Consider the following 16048-nt stretch of genomic DNA (forward strand, 5'->3'; position numbering starts at 1 on the left):
AATTTTTTTTTTTTTTCTTCTGGTCAACCAGTTACTATCTTCAATTTCAGATCAGCACATACAGCATAAATTCTATATAACCCTAGGGCATCTAGAAAAAGTTTGTAATTAAGTTTAAAGAAAGTTACAGTGCCAAATTAAAAATTTTCTTCAGATTTAGTCTGTAACTGTAACATTAATGTCACTAACAAACAGTAAAACAAATCCTATAAAAATACAATACAAAAAACAAAACAAAATAGTAACTCCAGTACAGTTTATAATCTGTTTAGTTACACCACTGTTTTTAATAATTGTGTTCTTTGGGTCTTGGTGGTTTGAAAAATTAACAGGTTCAAATCAGAGGACAGATAATTATGTGCATCCATCAGTTGATGTTAAGACACAGAAACGTGGATAGTACTGAAGGACAGTGAAAAACCCCAGTGCCTCATCGGATCTTCCCATGTCGTTTCCAAAAAAAAAAAGTCCTTTCCAAGGAGAAGCATTCAGGAACCAGAGCACACAGTCTCTCTCTCTCTCTCTCTCTCTCTCTCTCTCTCTCTCTCTCTCTCTCTCACACACGCACACAGTCTCTCTCTCTCTCTCTCTCTCTCTCTCTCTCTCTCTCTCTCTCTCTCTCTCTCTCTCTCTCTCTCTCTCTCTCTCTCTCTCTCTTTCTTTGACTGTGTAGCCATGAGCATGATAAGCAGGGAGCCTAGCACATAGGAGCCCTGGTGTTGATATCGGCATGAAGGGGGAGTTGCTCTCCTAGGCCCCGTGTGAATACAGATCACCACACTGATGACACTCCACGCTGGGGAGCAGGGGCCTGAACATCCCTTCCTCACAAACACCTTTAGCCACTTTTCAAACAGCTGAAAATCAGAGGAGACAAATTACTATCTACACATCAAAAAATAAATAAATTAAAAAAGGAGTCAGTATTCTCTTATTTGAGCTTACATTGTGGAAAATAAAAGACCAGTGCATCATCCATTGTATCCCTCTTATTTCTTGAGATGTGGTGTATTCCTTAACTGTGCATAAATTATGGCTACACATAAAAATAGGGTGTTTGTACAAATGTTTGAAGTACCGGTGGATTTTCTAACATTATAGAGACTAAGCTAAAAACTAGGCTATGTTCTGAATGCTGCACTCTAAATAGTAGTTGCTTAAGGTGTTCTTTCCTAGAACAATGGTGTCAATGTTGTAATGTTTCAGTGTGATTGCAAAAGTCATCTAAACCGCACTGTACTCTACTACGGTACATTCTGGGGAGCCACCAAGCAAAAGCCTTTTAAACAGTTTTTAAATGGATTTGTCCGGAGCAGGAAGTAGGGGGCAGTTTTAGACATAATTATCCTTTATCTGTTTTAATTAAATTATTCATCCCATTGGCAGAAGTGAATTGATTTTGATTTCTGGTTACAGTAGTTATCCAGTGACAATGCAGCTATTTTAATGAACATGTTGAACATGCTAATATGTTAGTATAGCCATAAATGAGCTGACTTTATCTTTAAAAGACAAAAAGACAATTTATCCTCCCAGGAAGCTGACTTCTCTTTGGCATTGCTGCTGCGAGAACTTCAGTGTAGCTTCATGTGCTGAGTATAGTTTAATCTCCTAGTTAAGGCACAATCGCTACCATAAACTCTCATTTAAAACTGGTACCATACCTGCTCACACAGTTCAGCTTTCAGATTTATTAATGACCAAGCAGAGAGTCACTGAACCATCAGGAACTATACAGCAACTTCAAACTGAATAAAATTAAGGTATTTTCTTGCTTTTGCATTTCAAATGGAAGTCTGTTACAGCCTCATATAAACAAAAAGCTTCCATATTGGTCTTCAGAAGCAACTGATAATTAGAGGCAGGTGTGCAGGATTAGTGTTGCACTGACACTATTTGTTAAAAACAACTTCCAGTGGCCAACAAGGACAGTCTCCTTGGAATAGCTTGAGTATAAACACCTTGTTAAAGGCACAAACGCATCTCAGGCTATTGCGAGCGTTCAGTGAGACACTGCCACTACATGCAGTGTTGTTTACACCATTCCATCACAATAATTATTGTAGTTGTTTTTTTTTTTTAGTTTTTTAACTGCCAACATACCAACATCTTCAAGGTCACAGCATCTTCAATTGACTACTCAGTGGAGAGACCAGAAAGAAATGATCTGTGCAGTAATGAGTCACAATTTCAGGGATGACAGCTGAAATTAAACAACAAACAGAATCTTGCCAGTCAGAATTTCCTGCCTGAATAAGCTCTGAAATGTAAAGAGAAATGCATACATGACATTCCAGTCCCAGCAACTCTGACCTGACATTGCTCTCAAGTGTGTAGAAACAAACAATCATTTGCAAGTAATTCTAGAATACAATCAGATCGAGGTCACTTAATTAATTTTCAAACACGAGTGACACATGTGAGTGTGAAATGTGAAGAAAATTAACATTTCAATTCACACCAGAGAGCAAAAGTGCAGCCATTGACGTCATTATGAATGCCAACAGGATTTAAATTCCTGCTGGTCTATATGCAGGTACTGTATTCGCTTTATCTCCACTAAAACGCCCCAGAGCCAGGGTATCCCCCCCGCCAGGGCTGCTCATGCAGCATGCATTAAGACCTATATACAGCCTCCTACAATTACATCCAGAACAATTACTCTACTGTATATCATTAAAATTGATATGTATTCATTTTAAGTATTTCCCGATTTATCTTCCCTTAGCCAGGTTGTCAGATATAACATATAGGAGATCAAAGAGTTTGTGTGAAATATTTCATAAAATGTGTGATTTTAATTTTAAATAGCCTTGATTGAGAAACTCAGGGAGGTAGGTAAAAATAACAACAAAAAAACTTTTTCCAAAATGCTGGCTGTAATCTCTGTTGGGAATGTTGAGAACATTTGTGAAATTTTGCATTTTACACTACCCCCAAAGCACACTAACACAGACTATAAAATAGAACATACAAACACCCTGATTGGGTTGTACTTTTGGTCACCTAAAACTGCGTTAAACAAGCACAAGATGACCACTGAAAAAGTCCAATAAAACAAATAAGATAAATAGCTTCAGCTTTGACACCCACTTTCTGCTGCTGCTCTCACTCAGATTAGCATATCAAACAGAGCTTTTTGGCTGCAGACTTCCACATTTAGCTGCTTCCTCAAACATTGCAGCTAGTGTGTCAAACTAGTCTTATGATAAAATATAGAGGACCAACGTGTATGTGTGTCTGGATATTATTACCACAGAAAGATATCCTGGGCCACAGACAGAATTCTGTTGTGTATATAGGGATAAAACAGAGAGAGAAAGAAGGATATCAGAACCTCCCAAACATATCACTTCCAGGTCAATGCCTCAATGGAACTGAATTTCATATGACGCATATGTAAGTCTGTGAAGCCATCTAAGGCAAATCCTTGACTATCAAAATTGGTTTTGCAAGTTTCTTTTTTGTAAGAAAATTATCCAACATTTCTAAAGCCCAAATATGGTAAGAGAAATTCTGAAGTCATCACAGTGGAACAGTGTTTACTTAACTTCTCTTAAAATAACTTCTTCATACAGTGCCCTCTTCATACATTTATCCATTTGTGTTCGTGTGTGTCTCTTTCAACTCCTGATTTCAAACCCTCTGCAATACCTACAGGAGTAGGTGTTCATGATAACCCATAGTTATAAGGCATAAGAGTTCGACAGATTTATAGGTATTAGGACAGTCATCAGGTTATTGTGTAATCGCGTCACCTATGCAACAAAATAGAAGAGCAAAAAATCAGAGATTAAAAAAAAGCCCATAACCTAATCACAGTAGACACAGCCAACACTCTGGAATATTACTATAGCCCTAAGTGTTCGACTGCTGAGAAGCACCATGAAGTCTGAAATACATACTGGTATCAACAGCGGCAACCATAGTCTACATCGGATATTTAGGACACGAGTCACAGTTGTGCATGATCGCAGAGTTCCATCATGTTGTGTACTTCTGGAGTTTAGCATGTGTGCTCCAAGGAAATCACTGGGTAGAGGGGAAATGGATTCTAGCTGGAGAGCTCGGCTGGGTCACACCAGCTGGCTCACCTTGGTAGTTTTGACTTTGCTCCCAGAGGTGCAGGACCAGCCGGTGAGGTCAGGCAGAACTTTACACTCCTCACCCTCCAAACACGGCTCCATCTGACACCACCACTTCAAACTCACAATAGATGCTGAGATAGATAGATAGATAGATAGATAGATAGATAGATAGAGAGAGAGAGAGAGAGAGAGAGAGAGAGAGAGAGAGAGAGAGAATGAAGGATTAGGTAAAGACTGTTCTATCTCCAGTTGGACTGAATAAAAGAAATGTTCCTGAAACAGCTATATTAAATCAGTAAACAGCTATATTAAATCAGTAAATTGAAAAAGACAGAGCAGTCTGGAGAATAGAGCTACAAAAAATGCACGCGCGCACACACACACACACACACACACACACACACACACACACACACACACGCACACACACACACATGGGAACAAACAAACACAAACAAACACACACACAAACCTTTTTTGTCTAACAGTTCTTTGAGTCTCAGCTGAACACCATCAAGTGTTTCTTAGTTACATCTCCACAGACTGAAGACTGAAGAAACAGACACAGTACTCTGTGTGTGTGTGTGTGTGTGTGTGCCCTGGATCACACACATATAATTTACATGAGTGGCAGTTGTTTGCTCTGTGCCCTCTAGGAGACCAGTGAAACTATAACACTTGTACAACCATGGCCGAGTCCTAAACGAAACTGAGGCAGAACACTTTTTATTTCTAAGAGAGGGCATTTTGAAATTCCACTTTTCTAAATTCCAGGTCGGCATGATGACTTGAACAAAGCCTAATGAAACTAATGGAAACATTTTGAATCTGTGAGAGAATGTAAATTTAAATAGATTTTAACATGGTTTTGCCTGAACAAAGAAAAAAACAGGAAGTCTTCGGTAATTGTTTGCTAAAAGCCGGATGACCTTTATGTCTAAAATTAGCATTATTTCAATGACAGTCCTCTGTGAGAAGAGCAAGTGTTCAGCAATGCTGAGCCTCACACCACTGATTTAATAGTGCCCCCTTCTGGACAGTCTAGAGAGAACAGAACTCTCTCTCTCTGAAAACCAAACCTGAAGACTGCGAGGCTAAGTTTCACTTCTTTAGGAAACTCACTCGCGAGGCTTTTCGGTGACTTGACTTCATGTCCAGAATTGCTTCATCGAGAGAAGTGTGATAGCCTACCATCCACGCAGGAAGGCTGAGCGTGGGTGGTCCCCGCCACCTGCCCAGACAGGCAGGAGCATTTCACTGTCTGAGATCTCTCCTCGATCCTGTTCTTATTGCAGCAGCGATGGGCAGCCATCACCTCACACGTACCCGCCTTCACTCCAGAATGACCTGAGAGAGATAGAGATAGAGAGAGAGAGAGAGAGAGTGAGAGAAAGAGAGACAGACAGATAGCAGGGAGAGAGAATTATTATAATATAGATATGCAGATCAGTGTGTACCTTCCAGCTGTATGCTTTCAGTCTAATGTATTTAGATGCGCATAATCTTTTTTTAGCATTCTAGAGTGAGCACATGGTATGAATTAATGTGTTAAACTAAGTAGAAAGTCTCGAATTATTCTACATTTGTTATGGTTTTATTTTGAGGTATTGAAACAAATTCGTCAGTCACAGAAATTTTTAACATGATGTACCTACTTTTCAGGCAAGGGTCACCTTGCTGTAGAATCAAATGATGAAAAAAGATGACAGAAAAACAGTAGCAGCAAAAGATGTCTCAGAACATCTGCTGTGAAACAGATTTCACTTTACAAGCTGTGTAAGTAACTCAACCGTGATCTAACAAATACTAAACCTCAAATGTAGAAACACACTTACCATCCACGTTAATAAAAGCAACTTTATTAAAAACACATTGTTTATGTACAGACTACAGTTGCTAGCATCTGTTGCTTTTTGTGTTTGTCATCCATCTATATTTTATCAGTGGATAGTTTCTGACCACAAGATTGTTGTTGGATACATTTATTTTTATTTGACACATGCAAAAATTCCAGCAATGCAGAATGTGATTGGTGCACTCATAACAGTGCAACACCCACAGTCCTGTTTACACCACATCAACATCTACCTCCGATTTAATATGTGGATAGTACTGGACCTCTGGTCAGAAAGTGACATGTGATAATTGAGGTAGAGGGTGACTGACAAACTTTGCTTGTCAACAGGAATTACACTCTGAACCCATACATCCATAAAATGCATAAAGACGTTTGATGTATCTAGAGTATAGATACAAGGTATGTGTTGCTAATAATCTTCTATGTCATTATAAAGGCATCTTCAATGCTCAAGAAAAAAAATGTAGCCACCTCCTGATTTCATGGTTTGTAGTGGGTTTGTAGAGGCTCGCGGAGGCTGAGCTGCAAATAGCTCTTTAGTAGTAATTAGTGCTGGTCTGAATGATCTCTCAAAGGGACGCTTTGTTGAGTGTCCAGCAGGTGTAATGTGTAATGAGTCCTGAGAGAGAGAGAGAGAGAGAGAGAGAGAGAGAGAGAGAGAGAGAGAGAGAGAGAGAGAGAGAGAAAGAGAGAGAGAGAGAAAGAGAGAGAGAGAGCACACACCTGGCTGTCCCCTGGAGCTTCGGTTGCCGCTGGACACTGATTGAGCACAGAGGACCCACAAACCCAGCAGCAGGGCTCTCAGAAACAGCTTTTCACTCATCTACTTTTGGATTGGACGTGGGGGTGGGGCGATAGGAATATAATGTATTGGACGTTATTAGGCGTTGCATAGAGAATTTTAATTTGCAAAGCATGTTTTCTAACATCAGTTTTGAGCTCAGCTCAACAATACAATATATAAAGTTTTACATATCTAGAAAACCTACACCGAAGAAGTGCGGTGTTTCTCAATGAGCTAGAGAGAGAGAGAGAGAGAGAGAGAGAGAGAGAGAGAGTTAGTGTTAGTACCACTGCCAAATCATGTTCTCAAGCCCTAGGGTTAATCTGATCTTCCATCCTCTGCTCCTTACTTCGCCACCCACTGATATCCTGTAGCTACATTCATTCCATTCATTTTCTACTGCCCCTCCTCCTGAGATAAATCACTGGCCAGTTGATAGGGTCAAATAGTCAATTAGCAACGGAAGTCGCGCAACAGGAATTTCGGAAAATGGAGATCTGATTTAAAACTAAAATCTCAGCATAATTTGTGGTTTGTCCTGCCAGGTAGCTCAAAAATGGTATTCTGCGATATATGTCATGGAGTGGAAAACTCCAGTCTGTATCTGCTAAAGAACTCGTTTCGACAATGAACTTGTAATTTTCAAAGCCCAGCAAACTGACACTTAACGTATAGATCTACATTTCACTCGATGTATCAATAATCACAAACTGACAAACACTTTAAAAGTTTTCCGATCTTTTTGTTCTATGAACACAGGTAATTATGATACATTCAGAACATTCTTTGTACAACACACTAGATTTACATAGACCTTACCTTTTTGAGAGGTAGATACTTGAGAAAATAACAGTTCCCCGAGGATCACGCTAGTCCGCTGTCCCACTTTCAGTTTACGACCTTGACATCGACTTGACTAGTGGTGTCAAAATTCCGTTAAGTGTTGTTATCCTGCTGGGAAGCAGAGCCCGTAACATTGGAAATACGTACCGGAAGTTTCCGCTGTGCGGAGGTTTTGGAAACATTTGAAAAGTGATGAAAATAAAAGCAGATTATTTATAATATTTATAACAATATGCTCCAATGCTAATTTAAAATATCTACAATAATCTTCTTATATTTATATTTGCCCCAAGCAAATATATATAAGACGGAACGTAAACCTTTATTTTCTTCGAACAGATTTTGTGAAAATTATCCAGAATTTAAGTAAATTTATCAAGATTATCATCTTCTAACGGAGTGTTCAGGATTTCTTTTGATAATTATGCCTTATATTTCATCTAAAATATTTTCCTCTATCATTACTATGAAAACAATTAGGCCTATTGTGTAGGTAGAAGCCCAATAGTGGCAATTAAATGAAAATACAAAAGGGAATGGAGAGCTGGGTTCTTCTTGGTCGTTTGTAGCGCACCACAGCTCACCTTTTCCTCTTGGTTGTGGGCGAAACAGAAGCCCAGTTTGATTCTCTACCCGCAAGGGTGAGGCTTTATCCATAAGTACAAACATAATCAAGAAACCATCTGCTCCCGAACTATAGCAGACCTCTTCCTTTATTACTCCAAAGGAGATTACTTGCGTTGATTGGCAGCATACAAATAAAGGATCAGGCTAATCTTTTACTTTGCGGCTTGGTCAACAATTATAAGATGTTGTAATTCTAACATACTGCAGCTTTCAGATATTTTTACTTTCCAAGAGTATACTGCTTGAGAGATACACCAGCTTTAAAGGTATTTCAGAACCATGGATAGCAGAGTCCTGGGCCCAAGCAGAACCTTTAGTGTGACACTGACAAGTGATATTTTGAGGCCACCCTTTATGTGCGGACCATACAATTTTTCAGACATAGGTTTCCACAGTGTGTATATATAAATAAATAAAATAATGTGCACCTGTATATGCAAGTTTTACCACAGCTTTGTCATTGTGAAAGCATTCAAGAACTTTTAAGTTTTATTTTTACAGAGCTTGTTTACTGACATACAAGTGATTATTGATATATACACATTTGATCAGATAAACAAAACCAGCTTCTGATAAAAACAGACTAGCATTGTTGTCAGTGTTCAAACAAATCTTTACCACCAGAGCAGAATACTGTATGCGCTGACAAATGTCTTCTTCAGCCTCATATTTTATATATTTGGTTAGTAAAACAAAAGCATAAGTTTTGAAGTGAGAAACCTAAAATAAAAAGGAGCTTTCTGCGTGACTGGATAAATACACAGAACCAAAATATTACAAGTGTATCCAGAATCAGCAAAGTGCCTTATTTACATTACAATAAAATTTATACTTAAATATGAATTATAGCTAATATTTATCTTTTTGTAAGTGATAAGCAGTCACTAGTAAATGTTGAGAGCTTTTGCTGCAGTATTCATCTAAGGGGTTCATCTAAAGGGGTTCAACACTGTGTTTAGGATGTGAAGTTCAGCTTGAACAGGACTGTTTGAGGGGTGGTAACATCAGCCACTGCCAATTCCTGCCCATCAGCCAATCCCAGCTCTGGAAAAATCCAACCAATTAAACAAAGATGAGAACATGTTTCGGTCTAAGGGAAGCTTGTAGTTTATTTAAATGCAAGATAAATGGAATTTTAGAGGACAAGTAATGGAAATGGAATGTATAGTTTGTTCAATTCCTTCACTATGAAAACAGATGAAGTCCAACCTGACAGACAAGAGCTCACCTTTCAAAGTTTTGCAGAGATTAGGCCTCGTTTTTTCTTCAATTGAAGCAACTGTCTAGACAAGCAATAATTCACATGAAAATACATTCATTTTCAAATGAAATACAGCATTTGGCGAGAAATGGCAACTTACCTGTAAGTAGAGAGTTTTATTTTTGCCTTCAAGAGTCGCAGTAATAGCAGGAGATTTCATTTGTCTGAAATTAATCAATCAACATCATCCACTTAAATTACCAGTGACCATGCTCTCAGGGATCAGTTAAAGAAGAGGCATTCTTTATTAAGACATCCTGTTGTACTCACAGAGAGGCATTTTCAGTCAAATACTCCAGTACTTCCTGTAGTTTAGCCGACGGTGGGAATTGTAGTTTCTGGGGAACCTGGCTACATGCTGAGCAATTCTCCTATTGGAAAGAGATGACAAATGTATAACACCTTTCACCAATAGACATCCATGAGGTGACCTAAATTGCAATGTGGTAACATAATACTCAAAGTAGTCACGTTTACCTTTCGCTCGGCTTCAAAGGTGTAAGTATAAAGTCCATCCACATCATTAAACACCAAATAATTATTCAAAGGAACATAAGCACTGAAAGAGTCAGAAACAAATTAATTTTACTAACACAAATATCTAATGATATCCAAACATATAGAGAGCAACCTTTTGTAAAGTTACTGTATATTCATAAATGCTACAATTTGTTTCATTTAGCAGAGGACAAAAAGGCAGAAAAGATTCACCTTGTAGCAATCTTAAAAACCTCTGTAGCACAAGCAGCTGTAAATAAACAAACATACGATTTAGCAAGCACAACACCCTAAACATGAACTGCATTTTGGCATTTATTTATAACAAACATGCCCATTTACGGTGTGCTCATTTAAGCAATATAAGGTTTCATGATTGCATGCGCTCTCCTAATTTGGGGGGTTTAAAACAGTGGGACATAGTGAGCAACAAGCAACAGAGCTGTGTTCTCTCTGCTTGGGACCGTACCAGCGATGACTGCATTGGTGGACGCCACAGCTGGGATGATACGTTTGACCACTCCTGAAACACCAGTGCATGAAATCCAGTCAGTCAATCACAGATGGGATACTACAGATGCAACATTTCAGGAAACTGGAAACTCAATACTTAGAATTTTTAGGGTTTTACCTTGAGTGAGTCTGTAAGTGACCCCAATGATGTTGAATTCAGCTGCTCTCTCGAGGGACTTCTGGAACACCCAATGAATGTGTTCTGGGTTATCACCATCCAGAGCTACACCATCTACACACAAGTGTCACACATTTAAGGATTTTAAATAGATTTCTATGCTTCAGCAACTCCTTCTGCTCTTCTCAGTACTCCTGGATGTGCCGAGCTTATATTTCAAAGCTTCAGTTCAATACTTATTTCTATAAAGGCAGTCATATGCAAGACTTTCTTGATCAGGGTACCAATCCCTTTCAATGCAAAGTGGCAAGCACATCAGTACCAACAGGCTAGGAATGGAGGTACTGCGAGTGAGAGCGCTCATGTGTACCTCCAAATGGCTTCTCTTTGGGCCACTGTAGTATCCTTGCATACTCAATGCAATGTTCAGGCAGCCGCGGCATTGATGCAATAGTGCACATGGGAAAATTAATCTGGAACAAATCCAAGAATCAGACATATATTTCACTCTCACTGGTATAAACTTTAGAAGCTGGTAAAGGGCTGAGCTTTGGATGCATGACAGTGGTAGGGTTTCTGAATAAGCACAAACTACAGCATCAGCCTTCCTTTATATATTGATAGTAAACATAGTAGCACAGACGGAGCTAAACCTCCACATACAAGACTGTTTAACCTTTGGAAATGTACCTACACAAATAACGTATAAAGATAGTGGCATTTCACACTGCTGATGACAACTTTGGGTGACGTATTAGGATACAGTTAAATATGACCTACATAAAGGAGGAAACTGCAGTACCTGTGGAGGGTACAGCTCCAGTGTGCAATCTATACAAGCAGTCATTCCAGGCAGGATGACCCTCGCATTCCCCTTAAAGCCTTCTGTACCTCCATCAATCAGTGGGATGATGGAGCTAGGATCCAAAACCCCATCGTCATAAACTAGCAGTGACAACTGAGGAGAGCCCACACAAACAGTCAAGTCATGAACGCACGACACAGAAATTCCAACTTTGTGTATGTGAAATGGTCATGTGGCCATTGTGTCATTGATGCTGCATTAAGGACAGTCACAGTATGTAAGGTCTTCTGCATTAGGTGGAACTCTGGGCTCTAACAGCACTCTACTCTTAGCTCATTTGAAACATTTGTAGATACAGAGATGTCAGGCGAATGTCAAAAGCACAACTTACCAGCATTCCATTCATCCAGCGACGAGCAATGATGGAATCCAGCCCACACACAATTATGTGGAATTCTGTGGAGTTGAGACACCACAAGATTAGTCTAGAACTACTTCTTAAAATCAATATTTGTTAAGCAAATTACAAGTAGAAAACCATTTGCATGCAGAACTTACGTCTGTAAAAGGATTCATCAAACTCTTGAATTTTCTTGAAGTGCCTAAATACAAGCTAAGGAAACAAAGTGAAGAAACCCACCACTGGCATACAAAAAAATAAAAAATAAATAAATAAAATCAAACAATATGGCTTGCTTCAATATTCAGTATGGTCACGTTATGGAGGATACGGTACAACATGACATCCGGGAACTCGACTGTTTATGAAGTCAGCTGCCACCTCTGCCTTGGGGTGCCCAACATCTTTAGACCTTTGAAGGAAAAATACATAGAAGGGGAAAACAAAGCTCAGTATTAAAACTCATGAATGACAAGGGCAACAAACTCCAATCCTTGTGGTCTCCTGGAGAGTGTACTGGCTATTTAGGTGAACAGACTGCAGCCTTGCCTGAAGAGGAATTGCCGGTTCAGATTGGACACGTCAATAGTGTCCATGTCTACGACATGGATATGACGAAACCCTGACAGTGCCTGAAAAAGGAGCACACGAGTAAAACAAAAATTAAGCCAAATTAATGAGCCATTTTAAATTAATTTAATATGTTTCCAACTTTCCAGTTAAAGGCAAACATGAACGACAAACAAATATTAGGTTACGTGAATCTACAAACTCAGAAGTGGAACCCCAATTGCCTGCATTGCACTGCATGATATGAAAACATGTTTTCAGCTTTCAGACAGGATATTTCCAAGTTGTTGTTGTTGTTTTTTTTTTAAAGACAATTACCAGGTTTTTTAGCAGCTCACATCCAAGACCTCCTGCTCCGATGACAAGAATTTTGCATGTCTCCAACAAAAACTGGAGCGTCTTAAAGGAAATGGCAAAGAAATAAGCGATTCCAAAACTAAAGAGGTTAACAAAAGTAATCAAATTTACTTTGTTAAAATTTCAGTGGCTCACCTCCTCACTTGGTTCAAAGTCAGGATGTGTAAAGGGCCCAGATCTCTCCAGAAACTTCTGTACATGACGCCATCGCCCATCCCAGTCTCCACTGCTGCCGACATCCAGTGCCATTCTGGAGAGCAAAAACTAATCACTACATATCAAACGGCATTTAAGCAGGAAAACAACCACATACCAATTAATGGTTAGACAGATCTCGTCACTGCGTAATTGGCCACGGCTGTTCTTACCGGCAATGACACATAAGCATTTCCAGTGAACAGCACTAACATTTTTAACTTATAACACTGCAAAAATATTAATTCGCCTTTTACAATTCGGCAAACTGTAACCGACGTACAACGATAGCTTGCGCGACTAGCACTAGCACTAGCTCTAACTAGCTAGCTAGTATTTATTTGGGGCAACAGAATAACACAAATGACAACAAAGGCAAAAACTGACATCGGTTTCCAAAGAGGTTTGCTGCAGATAAGCTGGCTAGCTATTTTGGCTACAGAACATTATGTGAAAATTCATCACCACTTTAGAGAGTCTTGGTTTCTTTACTTCTCTTTAACCACATCATGGGCCTTTTGTGTGCCGTTTGTGCCGATATCATATAGCCAGCTAGCTACGCTAGTTAGCCATTAGCGCGCTAATATGTTACAATGAAGCGCAATCGCAAATACAAGACACTTCATCGGTTACATTCCGGCTTACGGTTTCTACATTTCCGAACCGCATTCTGTATTTTTCCACTAAATGGATGTGCTTTATCTAAGTGAAAGAGGATGAATTTTCACACTCCCTATGCTGTGCAATACTCAAACCTGCAGCCAGCTCTTAGCATTTCATCACTAACTTCTCAGTCAGCTCCTCTATTCTCCTTTTCTTCTTCCTAAAAAGAGAGAATAAAAGAAGGCTCAATGACGCTCAAATATCACAGAGTAGTCATCAACATATTATCATTATTTGTTCCACAAATATATCGTTCATTCAATGCTACTTACGGCTCTTCCCCATCCGCCATACTTTATGCTTTCACCGTTCCATGCCTTCCCAGAATGCTTTGCCACTGGGTCGAACTTAAACTCAAGTTGAACTTTGAGAATTTCGTCGGAGTTTTTATTTGTCCGAACCGAGGTCCTTCATCAGCTGGGGAACAGTAGTGCTTTACTTTACTACAATTTTGAATATCTCTACATCTCTTACTACAGTAATACTCTCAGGTAGTCTAAAACAAATGTGATGAGAATGTACAATTTAATCTCTAATCCCTAGTAAAATGTATGGACCATTCACGGACTAAAAAAGTCTCTGCTGGCACTTAAAAATGATTGACATAAATGGTGTTTTATAGTGTCCAATTTAAATCAAGCATAAATTGTACTGTGCATGGAACATAGACTGTAAATCAGGTTTAAAATAATGTAATCATGTTAAAAGATATATTACTTTATAGGCCTGGTTATTTTTTTCTTATAGTCAGGCTGTATTCAACCCTTTTATGGTCCTAGGCCATGAAACATTGATATTTTAGAGCTCTATCACATGAGATGGCATGAATATGAATGCAGTAAATGAAAAATGCCAACGTGACGCAAACCTTCTTTTTAACCCATTTTTAAAGCCCCCTTTGCTCATGATGCCCTACTGGAATATGCCTGCATTCCAGTAATGCTTACAATTTAAAATTTAAAAAAAGATGTTCAAAGACCTCAATCAACACCAGATGTTTACTTTGTGTTCGTGATGTGACGGCTCTATTCTGCAAATGTTTTCAGGATAGCCTACTGCAGCTTTCAGACTTAATTTGTAGGGCATGTCTGCTTTTAGGACCTGCCATACCAGCCTGGAATGTCCTAGAGGGTATTACACTGAATTTCAGGTCTTCAAATCCAAGCAATAGTTGCAAGATGAGTTTAAAAAGAGTGCAGTAGTAACTATAGTAGGGGAAACTCAAAAGAAGGAATGCTTATTCTTTGTTGTGGGCACAATTTGTTACCTTCTTTAACTTCAAAACGCAAAAAAAAAGTCTATTGTTTAGATCCTTGCCCCCCCTAAACCATTCGAGAATCACACCTGGGATTTCAAGTGCATGTTTTATGACACTAAATATGGAAACATCACATCAATCACATTAATGCACAAACTAATGTTGAGTCTAACTCATAAGTCATTATCATAACTCATTATATTCCACATCCTAGTTAAAGTATAATAACATTTATCTGACACTTTTATCCAAAGCAACTTACAATTATGACTGAGTACAACTTGAGCAATAAGGGTCTTGTTCAGGGGCCCAACAGTGGTGCTTGAACCAGCAACCTTCCAATTACAAATGAAGCACCTTAACCACTGAGCTACCACTGCCCCAATAAACAACTATTTCACTTTTCATTGATCAGTTTTTAACTTTACATAGACAGAACATGGCTAAAATTAGATTTATTTACTTTTGCAGGTTTTCCTCAATTTTTTACATTATTTGTCACAATATATTTTTAGCTATTGCTAGGGAAAATACTACCTTGAACATAACCACACACAGTTTGTTCAGTCATGGTAGATCTTATCATTCATTATGTTCGAAATATCAGAGATTGCTTACTCAGCAGGGTACTTTACAGAGCTGGCCAAACCAGAGGTGACCTTAATGACTTTAATACTCACCCCTTAAAAACAATAGGAATGTTTCACTATATTCCAACAAAAAAGTTCCTCATAGCAAACTTTGAATTTGACTTAAAAAGAACTTTGTGCAGCCTGAGGAAGTCTGTCAAAATGTATTGCAACGTGAAATGTGTTGGTATCACTGTTTGCATTATAAACATCCTTCCTCTTCTATTTTTTTTTTATAGAAAACCCCATTATCACTACATTACAGATGTTTAATTTTCACAGTAACCGAGTATCTATGTGACAAATTAACAGAGCAAAAACATCATTGTTGTTACTGAAGTCTTAGATGCCAAAGAACACGGCATGGATTTAACAGTAAATATCTGAAAAAGAATAGCGAAACCGCCTCAGCTATACATGCAGTTGTATTGACTCTAAGTGAATGTTAAATTAGGTTAGCTAAGTCTCACTTAAATTTACTTAAGATAACAATATCATTACTAGGGTTCCATTTCATTCTTGACAGAACAGCACTCCATTTCTTATATAAGCATTCCTAACGCTCTTAATTAAAGATAAAT

The 16048-nt window shown here is 38.6% G+C and overlaps 2 protein-coding genes across 4 annotated transcripts; both read right to left on the bottom strand.

Moving 5' to 3' along the window:
* Positions 1-2119: 2119 nt before the first annotated feature.
* On the bottom strand, positions 2120-7635 carry LOC113575480 (chemokine-like protein TAFA-4). 2 transcript variants are annotated; one of them, XM_027007013.2, is made up of 5 exons: positions 7550-7635; positions 6670-6769; positions 5280-5435; positions 4095-4219; positions 2120-2203 (listed from the first exon to the last, which is right to left on the bottom strand). In XM_027007013.2, the coding sequence occupies exons 2-5, from the start codon at positions 6767-6769 to the stop codon at positions 2183-2185; spliced, it is 402 nt and encodes a 133-aa protein (XP_026862814.2). In that variant the 5' UTR covers positions 7550-7635; the 3' UTR covers positions 2120-2182. The 2 variants fall into 2 exon arrangements, with proteins under 2 accessions (XP_026862814.2, XP_026862813.2); XM_027007012.2 differs by lacking the exon at positions 2120-2203 and adding an exon at positions 3196-3287.
* Positions 7636-8660: 1025 nt separating this feature from the next.
* uba3 (ubiquitin-like modifier activating enzyme 3) lies at positions 8661-13755 on the bottom strand. Of its 2 annotated transcripts, none has more exons than XM_035522544.1 (17): positions 13705-13755; positions 12858-12972; positions 12684-12764; positions 12345-12427; positions 12127-12207; positions 11954-11997; positions 11787-11851; positions 11393-11548; positions 10961-11063; positions 10591-10704; positions 10429-10482; positions 10173-10209; positions 9939-10020; positions 9732-9832; positions 9562-9625; positions 9429-9483; positions 8661-9244 (listed from the first exon to the last, which is right to left on the bottom strand). In XM_035522544.1, the coding sequence occupies exons 2-17, from the start codon at positions 12969-12971 to the stop codon at positions 9156-9158; spliced, it is 1323 nt and encodes a 440-aa protein (XP_035378437.1). In that variant the 5' UTR covers position 12972; positions 13705-13755; the 3' UTR covers positions 8661-9155. The 2 variants fall into 2 exon arrangements, with proteins under 2 accessions (XP_035378437.1, XP_035378436.1); XM_035522543.1 differs by having other exon boundaries at positions 13673-13740.
* Positions 13756-16048: the final 2293 nt, after the last annotated feature.

The sequence above is a fragment of the Electrophorus electricus genome, chromosome 24 (genome assembly GCF_013358815.1).
Source record: "Electrophorus electricus isolate fEleEle1 chromosome 24, fEleEle1.pri, whole genome shotgun sequence".
Classification (NCBI taxonomy): Eukaryota; Metazoa; Chordata; class Actinopteri; order Gymnotiformes; family Gymnotidae; genus Electrophorus; species Electrophorus electricus.

What these genes read in the sequence shown, in the direction of transcription:
- LOC113575480 (XM_027007012.2), bottom strand. Translation starts at nt 6,769, where the DNA reads ATGAGTGAAAAGCTGTTTCTGAGAGCCCTGCTGCTGGGTTTGTGGGTC. An exon ending in AAGCTCCAGGGGACAGCCAG is followed by an intron (nt 5,436 to 6,669) that starts GTGTGTGCTCTC and finishes TATCTCTCTCAG; the next exon opens with GTCATTCTGGAGTGAAGGCG. An exon ending in GCAAAGTCAAAACTACCAAG is followed by an intron (nt 3,288 to 4,094) that starts GTGAGCCAGCTG and finishes TATACACAACAG; the next exon opens with AATTCTGTCTGTGGCCCAGG.
- uba3 (XM_035522543.1), bottom strand. Translation starts at nt 13,692, where the DNA reads ATGCTAAGAGCTGGCTGCAG. An exon ending in ACTTTGAACCAAGTGAGGAG is followed by an intron (nt 12,765 to 12,857) that starts GTGAGCCACTGA and finishes ATTTCCTTTAAG; the next exon opens with ACGCTCCAGTTTTTGTTGGA. An exon ending in TTGACTGAAAATGCCTCTCT is followed by an intron (nt 9,626 to 9,731) that starts GTGAGTACAACA and finishes GATTAATTTCAG; the next exon opens with ACAAATGAAATCTCCTGCTA.